Source organism: Perognathus longimembris, chromosome 6, assembly GCF_023159225.1.
Source record: "Perognathus longimembris pacificus isolate PPM17 chromosome 6, ASM2315922v1, whole genome shotgun sequence".
Classification (NCBI taxonomy): Eukaryota; Metazoa; Chordata; class Mammalia; order Rodentia; family Heteromyidae; genus Perognathus; species Perognathus longimembris.
In genome coordinates, this window is record NC_063166.1 from 9,217,916 (window position 1) to 9,238,322 (window position 20,407).

At 46.3% G+C, this 20,407-nt stretch overlaps 1 protein-coding gene across 1 annotated transcript in view; it reads left to right on the plus strand.

Annotated features, from left to right (window-relative positions):
- Positions 1-20,407, plus strand: part of Kif6 (kinesin family member 6) — a 230,391-nt gene that overhangs the window by 94,326 nt on the left and 115,658 nt on the right. Inside the window, exons 8-10 of the mRNA XM_048349203.1 lie at positions 5,157-5,300; positions 6,748-6,834; positions 10,989-11,092. Coding sequence (XP_048205160.1) covers positions 5,157-5,300; positions 6,748-6,834; positions 10,989-11,092 — 335 coding nt within the window. The remainder of the gene's footprint in view (positions 1-5,156; positions 5,301-6,747; positions 6,835-10,988; positions 11,093-20,407) is intronic.

Here is a 20,407-nt window from a genome sequence, read left to right on the forward strand (position 1 = left end):
GATTCAAAGTGAGCCTGGGCAGGAAAGTCCATGAGACTCTTAGCTCCAATTAACCACTAGAAAACCAGAAGTGGAGCTGTGGCTCAAAGTGGTAGAGCGCTAGCTCTGAGTGGAAAAGCTCAGGGACAGTGTCCAGGCTCTGAGTTCAAGTCCCATGACTGACCAAAAAAAAAGTCTCTCCAAGACAGGCAGGCATCTGAATCTCACTTTTACAGGTGAGGAAACGAAGGCTAAGAGATTTGCCTAAGATCACACAAATGGAAAGCCAGATGCTCACTCCAGATTCTGGTTTCTTCTTTCTTTCAAGAGTTGCCTTCATTTACTCCATTTTGGTGGTAAAGTACTAGGGTAGTAGGCAGGCACTCAACCACCTCAGCCATGCCCCCAGGCCTTTTGGCTGTAGTCATTTTTGAGATACAGTCTTGCCTTTATGCCCAGGCTGGCCTGGGACAATGATCTTCCTAGTCATGCTTATCATGTAGCTGGGATTACAGGCACACACCACTATCCTCGCTTTTTCCTGTTGAGATACAGTGGACCTTTCGCTCAAGATGGCCTCAAACTGTAATCCTCCCAATCTCAGCCTCCCCAGTAGCTAGAATTCCACAGCGCTCATCGCTGTGCTGAGCTTACTTCACTTTTTAAAGTCATCTCTTCATCCATTTGAATGCTTTTTCTGGAGAGGACATTGGAATTACTTCTGCAGCGTCCATTTGAGGAAGGAGTTCCAAGAGCCAGTCTGGGTGGACTGGAGGCTTCCTCCTGGGTATAATGGTCAGTTAAAGGGTGAACTGAGGGTCAAGGGGGTCCTTAGAGAAACTCAATGCCATTTGATGATAAGGAAAGACAATCTCACCTGAGTTATGAGTAAACTTTAATACATGGGATATGACCCAGCCACCCTGCAACTATGAAGAGGCTAACTTCTACCACATGGATGACAAAACTATGTCCTTGGTGGTGGAAAGGCATTCTACCATTGAGCCACACGCCTTGTTTCTTTGGGATTATTTCTCGCCTACAACCTTTCTTATTTTGGGGGGTAGGGGTGGTAGTGGGGCTTGAACTCTGAGCCGAGGCCCTATCCCTGAGTTCTCTTTTGCTCAAGGCTAGCACTCTACCACGTTGAGCCACAGCACCACATCCGGTTTTCTGGTAGTTCATTGAAGACGAGGGTCTCACAGACAGATTTTCCTGCCTGGACTGGTTTTGAACTGCGCTCCTCAGATCTCAGCCTCCTGAGAAGCTAGGATTATAGGTATGAGCTACCAATGCCTGGCTTGAGCCTTTCCTATTTTAATTACACCAAGCAATAAGTGTCCTTGATGACCTAAAATGCTTTTGGTTAAATTAGATTTTGTTATTTGCAACCAAAATCGAGTTTGCTAACATACAATGTAATATCCACAGAAGCTCCATGAGCCTTTTCTTCTTTATGTTAAGTTAGTTGTCAATGAATCCACTGAGTAGGAAAGAAATCAATGTTTCCTAGAGGAGGGAAAAATAAGGCAGCAATATTTGTTTTGTGAAAGAACATTAAAAGTACTTGTAGAATTGTTAGGTGTTTAATGGCTGATTTCCTGAGCCATCTCACTGCTTTCCCTGAACTTCAGTCAGACCAATCCCTGCCTGTTTGGCATGGTGTCTGGATTTGGCCCTTCCTTGCCTGTTTTCCATATTTAATGTGTCCTCTCGGTTGTTAGGGCCTGGCACGTTGCTTGGCATTCTTTGCCACTTAGCTTCAGTCAGCCATGTTTCCTCTTCCTTTCCAGTTGGACCAGAACAGTTCCCCCAATCTCCCACCAGGCTCTCCTAGGTAAACAGATTCATCTCTTGCCTTCCTTCATTTCACAGAACAAGTGTCCAGCCCCTGCCGTATTGATCAGTTTTCCTAGGGAAATCCATAGTAGCTATTTTAAGCGGCACCGAGTTTACTAAACATAAAGAATCTCAAGAAAAGCCAGAGAACTGGGCTTGGCTGCTGCCCAGCAGAGAAGCAGAGCAACCAGAAGACACACCTAACCACACCACCAAAACGGTCTCCAAAGTGCTACTGCTAGCCTGACCTGGCACTTAGGACGTTGAGCCCTGGATTCCGGAGACTACCACAAGTGCCTCAGAAGAACACGGTGCCTCTCCCACAACCTAATCTTCCTCTCGCTGCTCACCTCCCAATCCCACAGGAGGCGGCTGTACACTTGGGCTGCCTTGTACAAAATAAGACTTGCGAGAGAGAGGGAGAGAGAAAGAGAGAGCAGGACATGTGGTTTTATAGGAAATCAAACTAGACGAGGAATTATCCTGAGGATGGAGCAAGACAGCTTAGTTTCTGCCACACGTGCCAGGAACCGGGCACGGTTCCAGTCAGCAGAGATAGAGTTGTGAATAAGAGAGGTGACATTTCTGGCCTCGGAGAGCAAGTAGGAAGTCTGATGCATGGTAGGCGAGTTCACAAACACAATTTTAAGAAGCTGCAAATAGATGTGTTCTATTTGATAAGATGTCCAGAAAAAGTCCTCTTGAGGGAACAAAATGTACACAGAGATTTGAATGACAAGAAGTAGCAAGCTGTTGGGAGCAGAGGCATTTGAGGTAAAAAAAAGAAAAGCAAGTTCAGAGGTTCTGATGGGACGCGAAGGCCGGTGCGGGCAGAAGGACTATGGCAGGAGGTGAGGCAAGATGGGCAGGTGCGGGGAGGGGTCACACAGGACCTGGGCCCTGTGCTAAATGTTTTAGGAAGCTACTGAAGGTTGTGAGCAGGACAGTGACTTGATGTAATTCACCATTCACAGCAGCTATAGGGAGAATAGTCTATGGATGGGCAGAAGTAGAAGCAGAGAGACTGACCCAGAGCCTTATGCAGCAGTAACACAGAAGGAACCCTAGAATTGGATGTTGGAATGGGGACAAATCAAACTTGATGGCTAGGGTTTAGCCTGATTAACTGGGAGAACGGCGGTGCCATTAATAATGGCAGGTAAGGCCTGTGAAAGCATCATGGGAAAAGAGAGGAGAGAAAGCAAGCATAGAAACTTGGATGGAGACGTGGACATGGCTGGGGAGATTGGGATCTGTGATACATATTGGGAAGACATCAAGAGTCAGGCACTGGGGGCTCACACCTGTCATCCTAGCTTCTCAGGAGGCTGAGATCTGAGGATCCTGGTTCAAAGCCAGCCCAGGCAAGAAAGTCCATGAGACTCTTATCTCCAGTGAACCACCAAACCGGAAGTAGAGCTGTTGGCTCAAAGTGGTAGAGCATTAGCCTTGAGTGAATGAGCTCAGGGACAGTGCCCGGGCCCTTGAGTTCAAGCCCCGTAACAGACCAGAAAAAAGCAAGCAAGCAAGAAAGCAAGAAAGCAAGCCAGGAGATAGGATGAAGTCGCATGGGTAAAGAGTATAAATAGGAAGACATGGTGGCAAAAACCGGAGCTCTGGAGCTCAGCCATACCTGCGGCCTTGCAAAGAAGGAGGCACTCATGAGCTAGTTTTTTGGGGGGTTTTTTTGAGGAAAAGGGAAGACAAGAAATGCATGGCACCCCAATTACCAAGAAATAAAGTGTTTGCCAAGGGAGGCGATGAGCGCACTCATGGAATGTGTGCTCAACTCAGAAGCTGAATGAGAAGGAAGTCAATGCAGGGGGTCTTGGCAGGTGTCATGTCCTTTTAATCCTGCCATGGGCCTATGGAGTGAGATGCACCCATGAGAGAGAGCTGGTTACAGGGCAAAGCTGATGGGAACAGAAGGCAGGGGATGGAGGCCTGGCCTTAGGACTGCAATGGGGGGGAGGGGCCATGCAGAGGATGAGGGAGTTCTGGTACAAGGGCAGGAGACCATCGGCTCAGACTCCAGCCGGGGAGAGGGTAGGGGAGGCAGAGAAAGGGGTAGGTGTGAAAGCCTCATCTTTCAGGGTATAGAAGTGATTGCTGCCCATGAGAATGGCTCACCCCCTGTCATCCTAGCTACTCAGGAGGCTGAGACATAAGGATCACACTTCGAAGCCACAGCTGGGCAGCCGGAGAGCAGAGGCAGCTGTGGCCCAGTGGATTTTGGGGCCTGAGGTCACAGTCTGTGGTGACTTAAGCCAGCTGCTTTGCCATGGACATCCAGATGTTAGAATCATCGTGTGTGTGTGTGTGTGTGTGTGTGTGTGTGTGTGTGTGTGTGTGTTTGCCAATACTGGGGCTTGAACCTAGGGCTTCATGCTCTTGCTTGGTTTTTCTGCTCACGGTTGGTGCCTTACCCCTTGAGCCATACTTCGACGTCAGGCTTTTAGCTGGTTCATTGGAGATCGGAGTCCTTTGGATTTTGTTCTACCCAGGCCACCTTCAAACCACCATCCTCAGATCCTAGCGTCCTAGGTAGCAAGGATTACAGAGGTGAGCCACTGGTCCGTTTGTCCCAGCACGCTTTGTCCAGTAACCCCCACGCATCCATCCATTCATCCATCCATCTAGTACCTTCCTAGGAGCCACTTCAGAGACTTAGGATGAGCAAGCCCAAGTTAAACCAAGACAAATGACTCAACCCCTTGCAAAGTCAGCCAACCTGCACACAGAGCTGTAAGCACCGTGCACATTTTAGCTGTCAATCATCTCCACTTCCTCAGAGGTAGGGACTGTTTTGGTCTCAGTTTTACTTATGAGGAGACTGAGGAAAAGATGTTGGGCTCCATTCCCCTGCAAGCCTGGGACTTCACCGTGGACAGACTTCCTTCTTGCCATCTTCCCTCATAGTCTGGGGTCTGGGCCTCATTCTAGGCGGCTTCCCAAGGCTCCACTCTACTGATCTGCTTCTTATGTCTTGGAGATGGAGCCTGCAGCTCTGCTTTGGTAGGATTAAAGTCATCAGGGATGATCACTGTGTTTTTATACAGATTTTCCAATGGCTGCACACTAAATAATAGTCTATCCATTTCTACACAAGTGATTTCACACATCCAACACTTGCCGGCTTCGCAATGCTCCATTTACTTCATGCCATCATCACCATTTTTTATTCTGAAGATTTCTCGCTACGATGTTCATTCTGTGCCTGAGCCGTGGGTGTCTGCTGCGCGCCGTCATTATTCTGTCTCCGTATTTGTGTGGTTGTTGGAGCTCTGTCGTTTGCCCCTTCTGCCAAGACGACGCCATCGTTTTCCTGCTTCATACAGGTCATCATCGCCCTGTCAGAAAAGCACCGCTCACACATTCCGTACCGGAACTCCATGATGACCAGCGTGCTGCGGGACAGCCTGGGAGGGAACTGCATGACCTCCATGATCGCGACGCTGTCCTTGGAGAAAAGGAACATTGACGTATGATGGTCCCTCTTTCCCGAGCCGAGATCTTAGTCGGCCGGGGTGTCTATTCCGAGTTTGTGGGCTGGAGTTGAGGGCCGCTCGGGGAGTTTGCTCTTTTGTCCACTGGATGGAGACAGGCCTTCGGAGGCACAGACCCCGCAGAGCCCACAGCTTTGGGCGATTGGCCACTGTGGCAATGACTGCCCGCGCCCCGTGAGAACTGACTTCCTACGGCCCAGGATGATTAGAAGCCTCCTGCCGATTGGTTCTTTCTCAGCCACGTAAATAAGGGGTGTCCTATCAACTTGTCTTGCTCACAGTTTTGCTCCCGACTGGTGAGAGCAGGATGCCTTGATGGTACCTGGAGATTGGTTGCTAGACGGGTGGAGGGCAGGACCCAGCCCACCTCCTCGGCAGGGGCTGCTGCTGATTGGCTTTTCTGTGACATTCTGGAGCCTGCCCGTGGCTCATGCTTTTCAGTTTAATATTTAATCCAGATGCTTTCCTAGAGGGGACAACAGTAAGCAACAGAGAGCTTCTGTCCCCCTCCCCACCCCCCAAATAAAGGCCCCGGCCCTTGATGGTGAGGTACCTTTGCTCCATATAGAGATCAGTTTTATTGTTATTCCTGTTTGTGGGTTATAGTATATAGTGTGATTATAACACACACACACACACATACACACACACAGGTGGATGGACAGACAGACAGACAGAAGGACAGGCTGACCAACAAGCCAATAGAATCTCTCTATATATTTGGTTGAAGAGAGGTGTGGGAAGTGGCGCTGTGCCTCAAGGGATAAAGCGCTAGCCTTGAGCACAAAAGCTCAGGTACAGTGCCCAGGCCCTGAGTTCAAGCCCCAGGACAGACAAAAAAACAAACAAAGCCAGGAGCCAGTGGCTCACGCCTGTGATCCTAGCTACTCAGGAGGCTGAGATCTGAGGATCATTGTTTGCAGACAGCTGGGGCAGGAAAATCCGTGAGACTCTTAGGTCCAATTAATCATAGAAAAAAAGCCAGAAGTGGTGCTGTGGCTCAAGTAGTAGAGCACTAGCTTTGAGAAAAAAGGAGCTCAGGGACAGCACCCAAGCCCAGAGTTTGAGCCCCAGAACCAATTTTTTTTAAAAAAAAAAAAAAAAAAAAAGGAGAGAGAGAGAGAGAGAGAGAGAGAGAACTGTGATTGAAAATATACACACAGTTGCTATCTAAGACCTCAGGATCTCCTATAATTTGGGCATTGATCATTTTATTTCGCCAAATCCAGTTTTTATATCCAATAATGTCCTAAAGCAAAGCTCCTTAATTTAGAGCCAGGGCTCTTCATTGTCTTTTTTTATTTTTTTAATATAGCACCCTTTAGGCATATGTCTTTTTCCCCCTAAGAATAAAAATTAAGTTTTACCCATAGAGAAATATTCTTATGCCATAATATTTTAAGAAATTCTTTTGTCTTTTTAGGAGTCTATATCCACTTGCCGATTTGCACAAAGAGTGGCACTCATAAGGAACGAAGCTGTTCTTAATGAAGAAATTGACCCCAGATTGGTAAGCAACTTTTAACTATGTTTTTTTTTTTTTTTTTTTTGGCCAGTCCTGGGCCTTGGACTCAGAGCCTGAGTACTGTCCCTGGCTTCTTCCGCTCAAGGCTAGCACTCTGCCACTTGAGCCACAGCGCCGCTTCTGGCCGTTTTCTGTATATGTGGTGCTGGGGAATCGAACCTAGGGCCTCGTGTATCCGAGGCAGGCACTCTTGCCACTAGGCTATATCCCCAGCCCCTTAACTATGTTTTTTAAAAAAAAAATTGTGTTGAAGATTAGCTAAAACTTCTGAGGGTGTACTTACTTTTTTACTAGGCTGTGTTTGAAATACTAGAAGCTCCTTAACTGATTGAATTCTCTAAACAACCATATAACTAGATTCTCTGTGCAAATATCTAAGGCTGGGAATGTAGTATAGGGGTAGAGTGCTTCCCTCATACCTACAGGTCCCTGAGTTCAATCCCCAGCACCATACAAAACACAACAGCCGCACAAAATGAAATTGCATGTATATGCTTTTCTTTTTTTTAGTTGAACTCAGGGCCTGGTCACTGTGCCTGAGCTCCTTTTGCTCAAGGTTAGTACTCTACCACTTGAGCCACAGCGCCACTTCCAGTTTTTGAGTGGTTAATTGGAGCTAAGAATTTCACAAGGACTTTTCTGCCTGGGCTGTCTTCGAACCATGATCCTCAGATCTCAGCTCCTGAGTAGCTAGGATCACAGACATGAGCCACCAGCACCTGGCTGTATATGCCCTTCTAAACCCAGAAACACACCATCTTAGATAAAATCATACAAAGAGCTGGGCATGGTGGCATGTACCTATAACTGTAGCACTAAAGAGATGTAGAAGAATTATGAATTTAAAGCCAACTTGGTTGCTACAAAGAAAAGAAAAAAATTAATTTCAAAAATATAAGCCTGTAGGGAAATAATGGTTAATAAATACATATGCATAATTACCCTGTTCGGCAAAAATCTTTTAAAAAATTATCAGTTTGACCCTCCAAAAAATGAGGCTGGAACCAGGGAGAATCCTGAAGAGGAGGAAGAATTCAGAGTGGCCAGCCAGATGCAACCACATTCCTTGGGTGACTTTGCTCCTAGGTCTATACCTACAGCACATTGGCAGGCTGGCTAGAATAAGAAAGATAGGAAGGGTATTCTTAACCCAGAAACAAATAGTAGTTTGTAATTTAAGGAAAGTAAGCTTACTGGGCATTGAAGGGTTTATTTCTTTTTCTTTTTCTATTAATTTGACTAGAGAGATTTTCCTTGAAGCAATTTCAGAATTTGAAAAACAATAATAAGTTGAGCACTGTCACGTGTTTAAGAGATTTAAAGAAAAGAGAGAGTGAAAAAAAAAACTACTAGCTGATAATTGAACAAATTACTGAGGTCCTCCTAGTGCAGGAGAGTCTGATAATTGACAAGTGTTGTTTCCCGATCTATTTAATAATTGCATCTAAATCTCGTGTTCATGTTTATTATTTTATGGATAAAGTCAGTGGAAGCATGATGATTTAAAAATTGTTCTTAAAAAAAAAACTCACCCAAGACACAACACAGGTTTCCTTTCCTATGACTTGCTCTCATTTCTTTCTTGTAGAACTAGGGTTTGAACTCAGGGCTTCGCACTTGCTAAGCAGGCTCTGTACTGCTTGAGCCATGCCTCCAGCCCTTACTCTCAAGTTTAACGGCAAATGTAGAGGGGGTCCTGTACAATTACAAATATTGGTGCATCAGAGACCAGAAGTGATAAAGGATGGTGAACCAGGCCTGAGCTGGGGAATTTCTAGAGTTCCTGCAGCCGTCTGGTAGGAAGTATAGTTGGGATCATTTCAAACCATGGAAATCTGGCTTCAATTTGAGATTGCTACTCCATCAGTCAGAATTTAATACCTGCTTTGACTTTGAAGCCTTTACAAAAGTAGAAAAAATGATGGTGTCATTATTAAGAGGAAGGTTCTCTAGAGCATTCCTTCTACATAGCCTGATGATTCTGACACTGTTTTGGGAAACAGGCAGATAAAATCAACACCATCCTATGTATTTAAATGGAATTCTAAGACCATTGACACGTCTGAAATGCCCAGTGCCATGTTTCTTGGACTCCTGGTCCTGGATGTGCAGTTCAGGGGTCCTGAAACTTGCCTGTCTACAATGGAAACCATCTTTGGAGTGCCCATCTGAGGCTGACGGGAAGTGGGGATGTTCTCCAGGGCCCAGGATCGAACCTGAGGCTGCAGTTGTCCCTGCATGGGGAAGGGGGTGACTACTGGGCCTTTGCCAGGCAGGAGTTGAACCCAAGACACCTCCTCTCCCCCTCCCCCACATAAAACCACTAAAGGGACCAACCAGAGAGAAGATTCTATCCTCTAACACAGGAGAACGTTGGATCAGCTTGCCTGCCACAGCCTACACTGTAGACAGGAAAAATCATAATGGTTTTGGTGAAAAGTTAAATCTCTGCACTCGACCTAGGTTTGAAATTCAGTTTTCACACACATACCCCTTAGTCTGGAAGTTCTCTGAGCAAAAGAATTGTAGAAATGAACAAAGAAAGGAAAGCAGAAATGAGGATGGGAGAGAGGGAGGTAAGGAAGGGAGCTTATTTTTCATTTATTTACTTTTAAGTAATAGCAAACATTCAAGGAAGAGCAAAACCTGCAACTTACTACTTTTGTTTTAGGAAGTTTGTGTTATGATGGTACAATTAATACAACGTATAGTATATACACGTGTGTGATCTGATTGGTGTATATATACGCAGTGAAATCTTACCATCCATTAGGAAGAATAACATAGTATATCGAATGATATGAATGGAAGGACCTGAAAACCATTATGTTAAGTAAAGTAAGTCAGACCCAGAGAGACAAAGATTGCTTTTTTTTTTGGCATGGAAGCCAGAATTAGCTTACCCACATACAAGTAAATATGTTGCCTGGTATGCAAGGGTCTACAAATGTACGAACTGAAGTACAGTAGATTCGAGGGAGAATCAAATAGGGTAATTCCTTAGAAAGGCAAAGTCAAAGCTCAAGGAAATAAATACCAGGAAGTGAGTACTTGACAGGGGTGGAATGGTGTTGGAGGGGGGGGGAGGGAAGTGGTGGACAAATGGAGAGAAGAAGGGAAGAATGAAGTCAAGAATCCGGCGTGTGTCCTACAAAGTTAAGAAGACTGAGGGAAGGGTTGGGTTGAGTGTGATCGGTGAGAATGTGGAAAGGGCTGGCATTGTATTCATAAACTGCTTTGCTGAATGGCAACTCCCTTGTATAACTACCTAAAGATAATTTTTTAAGATCTCTAAAAATCCTAATAGCCATTCACAAGACACATGGGTAAATAAATTGTGTTTTGTCCTGTTACTGAAATGCTATATGTTCATGAAATCTAATGAACCAGCGTCACAGGAACCAATAAAAATAAGCTCAAAAACAAAACAAGATGCAACTAGATGTAGAAATACAGTTACATAGTGCAAGGCTTGGGAAATGATAGCATGCATTCATTACCAGGCACCCATACATATGGAGTAAATATACAAAAACATAAATGCATACAAACATATAGGGCATGTCTTTATTCCCCCAAAAGGCATGGTAGTTCATGATCTCTCCAGGAGGGATGGAAGAGGAATAAAAATAAGGGGGGGGGGGGGCGCTCAGTTACATCAGTAATGTTTTATTTGTTAGAAAAAATAAAACAAAGCAATTCTAGATCTAATTTAATAAAATGGTACCGTTGGATAGTAGGGACAGGAATGCCTTTTATATCATTCTCTATCCATTTTTGTATCCTTAAAATAGTTCATCTTTTTACTTTATTCTGTCAGTCGTGGGGCTTGGACTCAGGGCCTGGGTGCTGTCCCTGAGCCTCTTTGTGCTCAAGGCTAGCCCTCTACGTCTTTGAGCCACAGCGCCACTTCCGGTTTTGGAGTGGTTCGTTGGGAGATGAGAGCTTCATGGGGACTTTTCTGCCCTGGCTGGCTTTGAGCTGTGATCCTCAGACCTCAGCCTCCTGAGCAGCTAGGATGACAGGTGTGAGCCACCAGGTACACAGCTAGTTCATCATTTTAAGAGCTGCGCAGGCTCTGCCACCAAGGTCACCTTCACAACAAGTTGCCACTTCCTCCCCCGCCTTGCTGTGTGCAGGTGATTTTACGCCTCCAGAAGGAAATCCAGGAGCTGAAGGATGAGCTGGCCATGGTCACCGGGGAGCAGCGCACGGAGGCACTCACAGAAGCACAACTCCTCGGGTAAGCTCGCCCCCTCCACCCCCCTGGCTCTCTTTCCGGGTGGAAGTTGGTGTCAAGTCTCTCTGTTGGCTTTGTTGTAATGAATTCACCCCAAAGCCTGGCAGTCTCCTAGGACCGGAAAAGCTGCCTGAAGCTGGCAGCGTGTGTGTGTGCCGCCCTTAGCTTTGAAGGAGTAAAGAACAGAGCGGGAGGGTGGGGGGGGGTAATCCTCCTCATGCCAGCTGCAGACAAGTTGGGGGCGGGGGAGGGGTGTGCATAATCCTTGTGCAATTGTAACGTAACACGTGAACACGGAAGCTGGGCGCCTCAGACCTGACAGGAAGTTGAGACGCATCCTTGGTATTAAACTTCATCTTGCTTGCAAGCACAAATGGGTCCCGTGCTAAAGGAAGCCCTCTCCTGGGAGGAATAGATGGTCCCCCCATTGTAGTTCCAACACACAAACGGGGAGTGGGGGCGGGTATCCGGGACCCACGTGACGCCTCATCATCATCTCTCTCTCTCTAATCCTAAGCCCTAGTGGTGGTCTTCCTCATGCTTCTTGCTCTCAAGCCTTGTACTGTGGCAATGCTGGACGAGGCTTAAAAGGCAGCGGCATTCTTTATTTCTGAATTACCCAAGGTTTAAATAGAATTACCCAAGGTTTAAAAAAAAAAAAAAAAGAACCCTATGTTTGCCTAAAGAAGGAAGGGCGTTTCACCTAACTTGTCCTCACCAGGGAAATTAGTCCATAGGAGAGGTCATCGTGCTCTTTATACTGCTGTGCATCTTGCCCACATGTGAGGGAAGGCTGAACCTTGAAAAGGCCCTTGTGGGAGTTCCTGTCAGACCCAAAGCTTCCTTTCCTCCAGCGTGCTGTTTCCTACTTCTAGAACATTAAGAACATGATAGGTCCCTAAGGCTTTCTGTACAAAACTGCTTTGTGGCATATTTGCAACGGAAGTGAAATCGTATTGCCAAAGGTTTACCTTTCTGAAGGATTGTGTAGCATCCTCTGAAATCGCTGGGGATAGCCTTGGTATTCGGGGGCACAGAGCTGAGAATTGCTTTCCCACTGGGGCTCCTCCCCCCCCCTCCCGAAAGGAATTACCTATTATTATCTTTGAAAAGTATCTCTTTGAAATTCTGATCTTCAAGTCACGATCCATCCAGGAAAAGAAAACGACTCTAGGCCTCTCAGCAGAAGGAATCTATTAGAAGACATGGAGGCGGGCCGGGGGTGGGGGGGTGGGGGGGGCTACAGGATGGTGTTTCTGAGAAGCTCAACAGGTAGTGAGGAGATGAATAACAGCGGGAGCTTCCTGTCTTCCCTAGGACCAGAGGGACAGTGGGACAAGCGCCAGGAGCTGGAGTGGACCTTCAGGCCTAGGTCATGCTGAGGGCTGGTCTTGGGGACCACATCTTGGGGACGTCATCCTGGGGGCAGCCCTTGACTCCTCTCTGTTCCCCATTCCAGTCTACCGCCGCTGAGCTTACTCACAAGTTAGCTGATAAAGAAGCCAGAGAATGTCGTTTCCTGGGATGCAGGATCAAAGAGGGGAGGGGTCGAAACTGGGTCTCACCGGGCAGTACCAAAGCAACGTAGTAAATGCAGAAAGTGCCAGTGCTTCCTCTTGATTCTTATTTTACTCTCTTGGTGGCTAAAGGAGCTGGATTTATGGGGAAGAGTTGCCGTGTGATGATTTTTTGATAGGACATGGAATATGTTTGTGCTGAGCTAAATCTAAAGAATTATATAAAAAAGTATAAATAAGTGCATGAATCTATAGCCATGCCTAAACATAGGAAGCAGACTTTCAAAGGGGACTAGAGAAACTTCCAGGGTTTTGAGACAGTAAAAGGTAGAGGCTCGTATGAGCAGAGAAAAGGACTGATGAGGACCTGGGTTCAGCATAGTAACGTTCAGCCTCCGTGCCTGTTAGTGGCGGAACACTGGAGCCACGAGGACCGAGAACACCCAAGGCGCGTTGCCAGTGCTGTGGGAGCAGCGTGTCCCCGGAGAGCCCCCTCCTCAGTGCTGAGGACGGAGACACGGGGCAGGCTCCGGGCCAGTGAGGGAGAAAGACCAGAAGAAGCTCTGCCGACCAGCCGCTGCCTTCAGCTCTGTGCATCCCTGTCCCCACCGGAAATGATAAAGGACCATGAGTGAGAGCTGCTCTGGTCTCTCATCCAAAACCAGCTGTCCATGCCGAGACGCTGCAGAGTTACAGCCAGGAATGGCGATAGATGGACAGACAGATAGATGGACAGATAGATAGATAGATAGATAGATAGATAGATAGATAGATAGATAGATAGATAGATAGATAGATAGATAGGGCTGCCGGCAGTCAGAAGGACAAGAGCAAGAGGAGCCCCCACCTTGCAGGGGTGTAGAACGAAGCCTTAACAAGAAAAAGATGTAATCAATGTGGGAAAATAAAACATGGGATTGCATCTAGGAAACAACAACTGGATCTTGATTTCTGTGATAGAGTCAAAAGATCTTAGAAATGGCAGGGGGAGGGATGGAAATGTCATCGTCATGGTGAATGTCATAACTCAATAGTAGAATGAAAAAACCAAGTGGCAAAGTTAGTAAGCTAGGAAGATCAGGGCTAAACAATTCTTCCAGCATCTAAAAGGTTGCAGAGGAAGAAAAGTATTTAAAAGAAAAGGCTCTGGACAATCCTTCTAAATTTACCCACGTCTAATAAATAGAAATTTATGGCAAAGGAAACAGAGATAATTCGGGGAAGCCAATAGTAGAAATGATGTCTGAGAATGTTCTAGAATGAAAGAGAAACAAGCCATTAGACACGAGGATGAGTTGTTAAGCACTAAGCAATATAGCCCTAGTATAGAAAAAAAAGTTAGAACCTTAAAAAATATATAGTAGAGTGTCCAGATTCACCAGAGAAGAAAACATTGCTAAAAGTCAATGATCTGACTTAAAACAGACTTCTCACCAACAACAACTCTAGAAATGAGAATTCATAGAGCTGGGGAACAACTGCAGAGAACATCGCAAATGTGTTTTTCTAGGTCTAGACAAACTAGTGTCCAAACATGAGGATATAATGGAGACATCTTATAGATGTACAGTCTCTCAGACAGAAGCACCGCAACCTAGGACCCTCTCCAGGAATTATCACAGATGATAATAATAATAATGGCTATTATTATTATTCAGCAAAAGCAAAAATGCAATAACTATACAGGAGCCACAGGAATCAGCTTGCTTTCTGAGTCGTAGATAACATTTACATGATGCCATTTCTCCACGTGCCATTTATTTCACATATGAGGTTTTTTGGTTTTATTTTTATTAAAGTAACCGTTGCTCAATCCCCAGCAGTTTGGGAAGTAGAATTTAAAAAAAAGAAAGTTACGACAACAGATCGTGGACAGGTTTCTTCTGCTCCCTGGGTAACAAATGCGCGAATGCCAGTCTGAACAGATTCTCCATTGACTAGTGTGTCTGTTGGCGATGCGAACGTGGCTCATCCGCTCCTCCGGTCGTTCTTTGCCTAGCTTTCCCAGAACCACCTGCGGTCCTGAAGGGACCACAGCCGATAAGCAATGCCTGCGTCCTGTTCTCCAGGGCCTCGCCATGTCGTTGTGGTGACAGCCGAGAGCACAGACAATGATGACACCACGTGTAAACACGGCTGGAAAATTTTGGATAAGAAATGTACTCACTGCCTTACACATGGAACTCTAACCCCTCTGTACATCACTTTGACAACAAAGAAATGAAAAAAAAAATCCAAGTATTCATGGGGAAAGGATTAATATGTTTTCAAAAGAGAATATACTGGTGTCCATAAAATCACTATTAAAAACCTTGTATGTATGTTAAAGAAAAAACAACCCTGAGAATGTAGAGATAGCAGTGATTACTTCTGAGCTCAGGCATCATGTAAAAACAAGTTGAAACACTCCTAAAGAAGCTTCGGTCATCCCCAGTGAAATGACGGATCGCTTTGCTGTCACGTGAAGTCTGCTGGCCACCCACCGGTGACTCACGCCTGTAATCCTTGCTGCTCAGGAACATGGTTTGAAGCCGGTCCAGGCAGGAAAATCCATGAGGCTCTTGTTTCCGATTTCCTACCTAAAAGCTGGAAGTGGGGTGTGTGCCTCAAGTGGTAGAATGCCAGCCTTGAGCAAAAAAAAAAAAGCTAAGGGGGGGACAGCACCCAGGTTCTGACAGCGCCCAGGCTCTGAGTCCATGCCCAGTACTGGCACTCCAGAACATTCCACCTGGCCTGACCTCTGGTCATGAACTGCGGAGGCCGGAGACAGCAAGGATGTCTCTCCTCTGCCCAGGGCCACCTCGCATCCTCACTGACGGTAGAGTTATTCAGGAAAGTGTTTGGGTCTATTGGTTTGTGATTGCCATTTGTTTTGTGATAATCCACTAGGTTAGCTATAATTAGCACACTCTTAAGTGTTCACCAATTGAAGGGACTTTTTAAAAAAATCATACTAAAGTCAGATTGTAGACTTAAAATGTGCTTGTCGTGGGGCACCGTTGTTCAATCCCGTTGGTCTGTACTTGGTCCTGTGAGTCCCTGGGTCCTCAGAAATGTGAATCAACTGTGGTCCTACCACCCAGTGCAACCATTGGGATCCTTCAGGGCATGTGCAATGCAGGAGGGAATAGGGGTATTGGAGAGAGGATAAGTCCTGCAGCAGCACAGGACAGAGGATCTGGGGAGCCCTGGGGCCCATCCGCCGCTCTGTCCTGCTGGGTCCTGGGTCCCAGATGATCAGGGCATACAGGCCTTGCTCCCAGGGATTCCCTGAAGGGCGTCAGAAAGTAGATACTTCATCTGGGCGCCAATGGCTCTCACGCCTGTCATCCCAGCTTCGTAGGAGGCTGAGATCCGAGGATGGCGGTTCAAAACCAGCTTGGGCAGGAAAGTCTGTGAGACTCTTATCTCCAATTACCTAGCAAAAAGTTGTAAGTGGTAGAGCACCAGCCTTGAGTGAAAAAGCCAAGCAAAGAGTTGGAGAGTTGGAGGCACTGAGGTCAAGCCCCAGAATGAGAGGAGGGAGGGAGAGGGAGGGAGGGCAGAGTCTTCATGCATACATGGGGAATTTCATGAATATCATTGGGTTGTCCTTTCCAGTCCTATCAAATTTTTGAACCGTTTCCCAACATTCTAGTTGTTAATGTAAATATTTGTTGCATTGACCTGGATGCTTTAATTGAAGAGGATTTCAAATGTCAGCCTCCAGTTATTGTGATATTTTTAGTTTACATCTTTTTTTTTTTTTTGGCTGGGTAAATTTGAAAAGAGACAGCTGGATGAAGGCTGTATAGCCAAGTTTATGTTTACACAGAACTTCTTGGGTGAAGATTTGATTGTGATTGATTCTCTAAACACACACAGCTTTGTTCGTCTGGTAAAATATCAAGCCTGTGGATCTTTGGCTAGGATAGAAGCATTATAGCCTGGCCCAAATCTGAGTGGAATATTTTTGAAATTGAACTGGATCTCTTGGGCTCCATTTTGCCCAAAATGCCTCTAAATATCTGGATCCTTTCTAACAGAAAAAGAAATCTTTATGCAAACCATTTAGTCCTTCAGTCTGAATTTATTGAGTACCTACCAATACTAATCATTTAATAGGTGCTTTGGAGGTTTATTAGTATGAAGTACAAAAAGTAAATGCAACAAATTACAGTTGGGGGGAATCACACCCACAAAGCTATACACACATATAAAGGCACACACACACACACACACACACACACACACAAACACACACACACATCTACAGAAAACAGAAAGCAAACTGGAAGCATGGCTCAAGTGGTTCAGAGCCTACACAGCAAGTTCAGGGCCTTGTGTTCAGACCCCAGTACCACCAAAACAAATAAATGAAACAGGAAATAAGAATATATTAGTGGAAAGAATAAATAGACACAACTTCTCAACCTCTAGCTCCAAGTCTACACTTACTAGTTTTTTTAATGACTCTCTAGACTTAAGTTTCTTTCTGTATATAAAGTGAGAGTTGATTCTCATTATATCTACATTAGAGTTATGATATCTTTCTGTATCTGCAAAATTTAACATCAGTTGTTTACATATGGCTTAATCATTATTTACTCGTTACCTGTGATTTTTTTTTTTTTTTTTTTTGGCCAGTCCTGGGCCTTGGACTCAGGGCCTGAGCACTGTTCCTGGCTTCTTCCAGCTCAAGGCTAGCACTCTGCCACTTGAGCCACAGCGCCGCTTCTGGCCGTTTTCTGTATATGTGGTGCTGGGGAATTGAACCTAGGGCCTCGTGTATCCGAGGCAGGCACTCTTGCCACTAGGCTATATCCCCAGCCCAGTTATCTGTGATTAAAAAAAAAAAAAAAAGCATGTAGGGCTGGGTACCGGTAGCTGGCACCTGCGATCCTAGCTACTCAGTAAGCTGAGATCTGAGGATCTTGGTTCAAAGCCAGCTTGGGCAGAAAAGCCCCTGTAAAATGCTTATCTCCAATTAACAACTCAAAAACCAGAAGTGGCACTGTGGCTCAAGGCGGTAGAGTGCTAGCCTTGAGCAAAAGAGCTTGGGGACAGCGCCCAGGCCCTGAGTTCTAGCTGCCCAACTGACCCAAAAATCATGTTGGATTTCAGAAGTGGGAGAAATCATGGAGTAAACTGAATAGGTCTTAAGGAATGCCAAGAAGAAGAGGGTGCCTTTCTACTAAGGGTGCTGAGACAGAGGACTCTGTGTATAGGAGGGGGAATAAAGTCTGAAGCTGTATGGGTGAGCTTGCATACAGCAAGCTCCAACTCATGAGGATCTGGATTGAACCTGGCCTGGCAGGAACCTGAGATAGTCATTGAGATGGAGGGGTTGATGGATGGATGGATGGGTAGGTGGATGGGTGGATAGGCAGATGGGTGGATGGGTGGGTGGGTGGATAGGCGGATGGGTGGATGGGTGGGTGGATGGGTGGATGGATGGATAGATGGGTAGGTGGATGGGTGGATGGGTGGATGGATGGATGGATGGGTAGGTGGATGGGTGGATGGGTAGATGGATGGATGGATGGGTGGATGGGTGGATGGATGGATGGATGGGTAGGTAGATGGGTGAATGGGTGGATGGATGGATGGATGGGTGGATGGGTGGATGGATTCAAAGTTTTCCACCTGTAAAACCAAAATAGACCCCCTTCATCCCAAATCCCCTTCAGTGTCCTGCTCTTTTGCCTTCCTTTTAAGCCAAACTGTTCCAAGAAGGTGCTCTCACTGAAGGTCTTTTTCCTTCCCTCCCGTTCAGTCCCCCGCACACTCTCTGTCATCATCAAGGCCCTGGATTCCTCCAGGTAGGTCTATTTCAGCCCATCTCTCTTCACTTGGTGGCCATCTTCTTACCAAAACACCCTGCTCTCTGGTTTTCTTCCCACCTCTTGACTGCTCCCTGGCATCCTGCTCTGAGTTTTTCTCCTCTCCCGTTGGCATTCCTGGAAGCACTGTCCCACAATCTCATCTTTTGTCCCTCTGTGCTTTTTCTTAGACGGTCTCATCCACATGCACATTTCGGTTGACATCCAACTGCTGCTGGTGTCTTTCATATTCATTTCTGTAGCCCGTACTTCTCTGACCTGCGCAGTCACTCCATTGCTTACTTGGTGGCTACATGTACCCCACACTGAGTACTCCACCTCTCCCCGGACCTGTTCCATGCCACTGTGTCGTTCCCAGTCAGGATCTCTTGAAGCTTCCCAAGCCTGGGAGCTCATAACCACCTGTGACCTTTCCCTTTCTCATAGCCCCAAGCCCCAAGTGCACTGGCATTTGCAAGTCCTGTCACTTGTGCTGCGTCTGACCATTCCCCATTACCATGCAAATCTCTATCATCTCTTTCCAGTGCTCTCATCGCGGTCTCCTTGGACCTCCCTCCCAAATCTTCTCTGTAGCCAGAAGACACCCCTTTTTAAAAGAGGAAATCTCCTCATCTCATTTTTACAACTCTTCAGCGCCTTCCGGCATCCCTTTGTTCTTGGTAAAAAGCACAAGTCCTTTATGTCACCTGCAACTGTCTGCCTCATCTGACCTTTTTCTCCTGTTTTCAGCCACAGCTCGCATCATCTCTCTTGTGCCCTTTTAGCCAATGGCACTGCACACACGCACACACACACACACACACACACACACACACACACACCTTTGTTCCACTTATCTTCAAATCTCACTTCCACTTGTTCTTCATCAAAGAAACCATTTTCAAGCCTGCAGCCCCAGTAAAATACGACCGTGCTACACATTTCCATGTTTTCTGTACTTTCTGATGGAAAGTTTCCCAAATCTGTGTCACCCTTGCACCAGGGCCAGGCTAACCTTGGAATCCCCCTGGTTTTCGAGTCTGTGCTGCTAAAGGGAACGCATACGGGAGCTCCCCTGGGGTGTTTGTGGCATTACTCCAGAGATGCCTGTGTCCTCTGCCGTCCGGAAAGCTATGTGTGAGCAGACTGTTTGCTGTAACTGAGAGCGCCTCGCCATCTTTCATTTGTGTCATTTTGTGGCACACCATCAGAGAATATGCAGTGAATATGTCTTATAGCAAATCCTATGTAGACGATACTTTCTGGAATCCCAGATGGAGGAACTTGGGAGGTATTTGACTGGCTTATGAACTTGGAGTTACACAACCTAAGATGAGCTACTGAGACTCCCCTCCTTGTAGATCAACACCGCCTTAAACAACTGATTGGCTTTGTTTGCCGGTGATCCATCTTATCAAGCGGGAAACGGTGCCGGGCCCGGGGAAGCCTTTAAACTTGGTATTCGGGAGTCTCTAGCTTTTCTTTCCATGGTCACTGGTCCCTCCAGTCTGGACAGTGGGTGGCCCTCAGGCCCTTATACCATGGAGAGAGCAGCCTTTGCTTTGGGTCTGGGCTTCTTTGGAAATGGCTATCTGGTAAGATTTCTTTTCTCAACATCGTCCTTTGTAAAAATTAAATAACTTGACGTTGAAAATAGTTTAAGACCAAACACCGTGTTCTGAAATCCATAAGCATGGATATTTGCTTAAAAGGGAACATTTGGACTAACAAAGCTTCCTTGATACCCAAACCTTCTATACAAGCGCAAATAAATAAACCCCAAGGGAGACCGTGTGGTCGTCCCCTCTTGTGTCACATCAAGACAGAACAGATTTGTATCTGGTTGCTCTTCTTCTCAGTGGAAGCAACAACGACTGGACCGTCGGTGCCGTGCTGGGTTTCGTGTTGAGCGGGAATGAGCAGGGGTGTTCTCAGGGGCGCTGCCTGGCTAGGACCCAAGCCTGGGCAGAAATGCCAGGCGGGGTTTGGAGAAGAGGAGG